Raw genomic sequence first — 6,203 nt, forward strand, 5'->3', positions numbered from 1 at the left:
CTACTACTACTGACTGACGAATGAATTTCTGGTTCATGTTACTATATCAAATCAAATACTCCCTCCATCCCATCTCTTATGTTCCGGGACGGAGGGAGTAAAAATAGGACGTAACTAGACATACGGTGACAGATTGTGAGAAAATCGATAATACATTTATAAATGTATGTATGCTTTAAATTCTTGCCGAAGCCGGAATCGAATTTTTATTATGACAAGCACATGTCCTAGATTAACAAATCTCGTTGAATTGCCACCGCCGAGCAAGACGGGCATTGTCAATCGCGACAAGCATGTCGACGGAGCATCACCCCAATCTCGACAGAGGCAAAGCACACATGCTAGTATCGCTAGCCTGAACCTATCAGGCTGTAGGTGGGACAGGTGAGGGGCCCTCCACAATCCACGTACATTTTAGTGTGAAAAAGAACGGCATCCCACCAAAACTAACAACACACTTGTGAGCAGCAGACAACGAGTTAAACACTATACTGATCCCACTTGACCTTTTGATTACATATGCGAATGAATCGGTTGGACCCACTTAAGCTTCACTTACATATCGATTTACTAGAGGATAATATATAGTGCAAAGCATGACACCGATTAAAAATGTGTTCCATCTGTTCCAGGTTAACTCCGCCCCATGGGAGCACACAACTACTCTCACTTGTCCAGGAGAAGACATCTCGATGGTTCTTTGCTCTACGGCGAACAATAGACGATGAGTATCTATTGGCCACTAAGTCAGTCTACTATCTTCTCCGGTAGTTCATGATTGGGACTGCGATGTGGGCCGGGGTACATGGGATCGACGATTCTTGATTGGGACTGCGATGTGGGCAGGGGTACATGGGATCGACGATTCTTGATTGGGACTGTGATGTGGGGCGGAGAAGCGAGAAGCTGCAATGCAGGGGAGTCCGGGAGGGGTTGAGTGCGAGATGAAGAGGTGGATATGTGGCGGCAAAGTTGTGTGTCCATCGGCGACGGAGGTGGGAGTGTGTTTGTTGCGGCACGACGCCTCCTTTGTTCCTCCGTCCACAAGAGAGGGAAAGGGTTGGTTGGTTAAGTGGGTTCTTGATGGGCTAATAGAGCTAGCCCACTTAAAAAAATTATATCCAATGGGAGCCCACTAAAGCAATTTATGTGGGATGGGCTGGCCAATCCCACTTTTCCCCACTCCACCTGCAGTGTGGCAGAACCGACGATCTTGCACGTGGAGGCTCAAAAGAAGAGATCGTTAAAGAAGACATTATTTCCGCCAACAATGTATGGAGTCACGCCGATAGACAACACAGATAACCGACCGCCATCTATAGATAACACAGTGGGCGAAAACTCGCATTTTTCTTCGACAACGCTACAACAAGTGTCATCGAAGTGGGATTGAAGTTGAAGATCTTTTATTCGAGATGACACCGTCGGGGCGGCATCGCCGCGAGGCCAGAACCTACTGCACAAAGGACGAGAGACAAGAATCACTTTCTATCGGCTCGCGCGTCGAAGTGATAGTTGGAGGCGGCAGGGAGAGGAGATTGATCCTGTGATGTTTCTATTTTGCAAAATGGGGGCTAGGTACAAACTCAGTTGATAGGAACATTGCATAGCCCAAGTAGGAGTGAGTGAGTAATTAACAATAACATAAAACGAATGGAGGGATGTATGAGTTTGTCTGTCGTCCGTTGGATTGAGTTTGGGGTGATCCAACGGAGGGAGCCGGCGAATGGATCGGTGGCCACGGATTGGAAGAAGAAGAAGAAGATAGGGAAGAGCGGAGCAGAGGAGAGGAGTCCCAGCGCACAGCCATGGCCACCGCAACCTCCTTATCCCTCCACGGCCATGGCCTCGGCCTCCCTTCCCCGACCGCCAAGACGCCGGCGCGGAGGCTGCTCTCCGTCTCCGTCAGGGCCATGGCGCCGCCCAGCCCCAGCAAAGGTCCGTCCGTGCTTCCTCATGCTCGCCCGGCCGGCCGCCATGGTTTTGGCTTTGTGTACGTGCTCTGGCAGCTGTCTAGCTTGGCTGCCACTTCGTTTCATTTCCTCTCCATGCCGTGGCGTGCCTGCAGGTGACGCGGCTGCGGCGGAGAGCTCCCCTTCCCCGCGGCGGCAGGTGCTCGTGGCGGGGGCTGCCGTGGCCGCCGCGGCGCTCGTCTCCCGGCCCGCCCCGGCGGCATGTGAGTCCCTCCTTCTTCTCCGAACCCATCCGTTGCCGTAGAAATAGAATGATGCTCGTCTCACCGCCATTCTCATCCAATAATCCTGCACTGCGCAGTCGCGGCGGCGGACGGCAAGTTCATGCCGGTCATCGACAGGAAGGCCGGCTACTCCTTCGTCTACCCGTTCGGATGGCAGGTACTCCTCCATTAATCCTCTGCTCCATACGCATGCATACACTTGCTGATGCTGAATGAATGAATGAATGTATGGGTGGGTGCAGGAGGTGTCTGTGCAAGGGCAGGACAAGGTGTACAAGGACGTGATCGAGCCGCTGGAGAGCGTCAGCATCAACATGATCCCCACCACCAAGGAAGACATCCGCGACCTCGGCCCGCCCGACCAGGTCCATCCTCCATGCCGCTCCACTCCACTCCACTCCACTCGATCATATGCTTTCTTATTGAACCCTGCCTAGTTCAGGGATTTAAATCAAAATTATCATCTGTTATGTATGATGCATTGTTTTCTCTAGGTCGCCGAGGCTTTGGTGCGGAAAGTTCTATCTCCGCCCACGCAAAAGACCAAGTTGATCGAGGCGAAAGAGGTGCGTATGTGCATTTTTTTTATTAGTTTAACCTGTTGAATCCTCACAAAAAGAGGTGTATTCGTTTTGATAAAACTGGAAATGTGTGTGCTTATGTCATTATTATTGGTAGATCCAAACATCTAAAACGGTAACTTATGCGAAGAAGGGATGGCTTATATAGGCCGCTTTAGAAATAGACATCCAATAAATATATCCATTCACATTTTAGTAGCGCGTAATGGATGCGCATAAATGTACACAAACCTATCAAATGTATTTGTCGGAGACCCTTCTGTGAGAAATGTGAGGGGTAAAACAGAATGTTTGTTGTAGTCACATACCAGTAGTACTTCCAGTTGTGACCTACAAGGGAATCTGCATTGGTCCACTTTGGTTAGCAGTCTTTATATGATGATTGTACCCTAAATGTCACCAGCTGTTGTCTATGAAAAAAGAGTACTCCCTATCCTTATTACTTATCGCTCAAAGAGATGTATCTAGCACTAAAATACGTCTAGATACATCCGTTTAAGAGACAAGTAAGATGGATTAGAGGGAGTATTTTTTTTTTGTCTTACATGTATGTATGCATTATGTATCTGTTGTCATTCGTCGTACTTCATATTGTTTCTGAGAACCCTGCGTTTAATCCAAACATTTTACCCCAAGAAGGATAAGCATTGCTGTAACATCAAATTGTCATTCCTTTGTACTTTCCGGTTTTCCGTACTTGTACTTTTCGGTTAGGGTAATAGAATCAAATATCTCTTTTTGTCAAATATCGTTTTGTTGTTAACTTTATATGTTATCCTTTTGTGTTTTTTTTTGTATTCGCTTGTTGTTAAAGTCACAAGATGCATTTCAGACTGATATCGATGGAAGAGCTTACTACACTTTTGAGTTCACAGCTCAGGCTCCCAATTTCACGAGACATGCACTTGGTACAATTACCATAGCAAATGGTATTAACTCCTACCTGGCACCCTTCTTCTCTCTTGATAACATTGCATGTTAGAATTAATGTTATCATCAAATAGTGGTCAATATAATCTACAGTCTCCTCATTCTGTTGTGATGTTGCAGGCAAATTTTACACGTTAGCAACAGGCGCAAACGAGAGGAGATGGGACAAGATGAAAGATAGGCTACATGCAATCGTCGACTCATTCAAAATTGAAACAAAAGTGTGAGGGGTGTTTGAGGCTTTGTGCTGATTTTTTTTTTTTTGTTTTTGGTTTGTTCATTTTCGGAGCTACAACTAGCGCGAGGTTCAAAAGTAAATGTCGGGAATACATATTCTACTGATCCTTTTTTTCCTCCTGAAATGCATGATTTCAAATACTCTTGTCTGTATGTATATCATTTCACCCTTTGTACTGTGAATCCTTGGAGTAAGGATATCCAGACTATTGTAAATGTGTCAACTTAAGCAATATTAAATAGAAGCATCACATGTGTGTTATTCTTTGAATTTGGCGCCAAATCTGTCACAAATAGAACAAAAGTCCCGGATCGTATGTAAGTATATCTCCAACTCGGCAAGTACAAAGAAGCTACAAAATATTTCTTCATGGATATAACACGCTTATGGCTAAATGTGACTTCCACAATAGCTTGAATCAACAATATTTTGCAAAAATTGCTAATGCGAAACCTATCTCCCAAAGAGGAAGACAATTTTCATGGATAACGTTGTCCTCCTGATGCCAGGGAAGACTTAATCTCTAGATAGCCAAGCAGATAGTAGCTAGACCCTCAATTTGAATGTCATATCACACATGTGAGTAGTCGTTAATGCAATCTAATAGTGATGTAAGAATTTGCATGGCCTCCACTTAGCCATATATCTTCTGAGAGCTTTTCACTCCAGTCCAAAATGTGGTCACATCTGAGTATTACAGATATTGCAGCAAAATGCAATCTTGTACTCCCTCCGTCCCAAAATTGGCGTCCAGATTCATCCGTATCTAGACAAATGTAAGACAAGAATTTTGGGAAGGAGGGAGTATATACGTACCAAGAACTTTTGAGGGCAGTTAGAGTAATTTGATGGATACATAGGAATTTAAGGAAAATTGGCGTCCAGATTCAAGCTGAAGAGGGCTGAACCTGGGTGGTGGGTTATTAATTGTCACACCTCACACCAATAGAGCAAGGCTCAGCCCTTAAGCTAGCGAGTAAATGCCATTTCCACATTGAATTTGCTACCTCAAGCTAGTACTTCCTCTGTCCCATAATGTAGGACGTTTTTTAATACTAATGTAGTATATTTTATTTTTTGCACACACAGTTAACACTAAAAGGGTGTTATTTGCCACTTGTTTGGGGCCATACATGTCGGTGGTAAGTCACTGCACCTTGTTGGTAGGTAATATGTATATTTCACTTTAATAGCTTGTTAGCTGGCACAACTCATCCAACACTTGATTTTTGTACTGTTCATTGATAACCACAACAATTGTCTTCTCTTGCTTTTTGACGTGGTGGGTGCACAAGAATCTCTTGGGTTTAACTCATATTATTGGAAAAAGACGTAGATGCAGTATCTCCCCTCATTATACAGCTATATCTCGTCTATACTGCTGGTAGATGCGTGTATCAATCATTGATGTGATCCAGTAAACAATAAAAATTAATGCGGGCATCACCTTTCATGTAATGGAACATACATATATTTTCACCCCGCATGACATGATATGCTAAACCCGCAACACATCTAAGAACCAATATATGCACATGGAACCCAGCACACTTGTAAAAAGGTTGCTCCTCCATGAGACGGTTCGCGCCTCCTCCATAGACGTTGTGTCACCACGTTTCTCCCTCCAACGCCGCTCCTTCACTAGTCCTTCATCTCCTCCTGGAGCTCGTCCTCCTAGGATGGCAATTGGTATCCACTACCCACATACCGTGCGGGTAAAAACCCTATTAGGGTAAGGGTATGGGACAAAACATTATTCATGGGTATATAAATAGGAAAAATCTGAAATCCATCAAGTAGAGTGGGTACGGGTATGGGATCGTATAACCCATACCCACATACCCATGTACCCATATAAAATCTGACAAGTATGGCCAAATTAGCTCTACACTTTATCGTGAATTTGTAAACTCAGAATGTATGACTATGCATTGTTTCTTGTGACCGTGTGATGTTATTTTGATGTGTTCTTGTTTACGAGAAAGTGATGTTATTTATTAAATGTGTTGTTGTTTATAAGTGTGTTACTCTTATAACGTGTTGCTGTTTATAAATTATGATATGTTGCCGTTTATGACTATGAGTTGTTCAAATTGATGCTTTGCAAACATGGGTAGTTTTACCCGCGGGTACCCATCTACCCTATCGGGTAACACATATGGGAACAAATTGTACCCGTTGACGGGTATGACTAAGGGTGATGGGTAAACTCAAGGGGGGACGGGTAAGGGCATCGGATGGCTCCACCCGTACCCAA

General features: G+C 44.6%; 1 protein-coding gene across 1 annotated transcript; it reads left to right on the forward strand.

Moving 5' to 3' along the window:
* The first annotated feature begins 1,778 nt into the window (after positions 1 to 1,778).
* Positions 1,779 to 4,207, forward strand: LOC119294469 (psbP-like protein 1, chloroplastic). Its single transcript, XM_037572653.1, has 7 exons — positions 1,779 to 1,938; positions 2,069 to 2,176; positions 2,275 to 2,354; positions 2,440 to 2,562; positions 2,692 to 2,763; positions 3,611 to 3,707; positions 3,829 to 4,207. The coding sequence occupies exons 1-7, from the start codon at positions 1,809 to 1,811 to the stop codon at positions 3,933 to 3,935; spliced, it is 717 nt and encodes a 238-aa protein (XP_037428550.1). The 5' UTR covers positions 1,779 to 1,808; the 3' UTR covers positions 3,936 to 4,207.
* Positions 4,208 to 6,203: the final 1,996 nt, after the last annotated feature.

This window comes from Triticum dicoccoides, chromosome 4B (assembly GCF_002162155.2).
Source record: "Triticum dicoccoides isolate Atlit2015 ecotype Zavitan chromosome 4B, WEW_v2.0, whole genome shotgun sequence".
In the NCBI taxonomy this organism is placed as follows: domain Eukaryota; kingdom Viridiplantae; phylum Streptophyta; class Magnoliopsida; order Poales; family Poaceae; genus Triticum; species Triticum dicoccoides.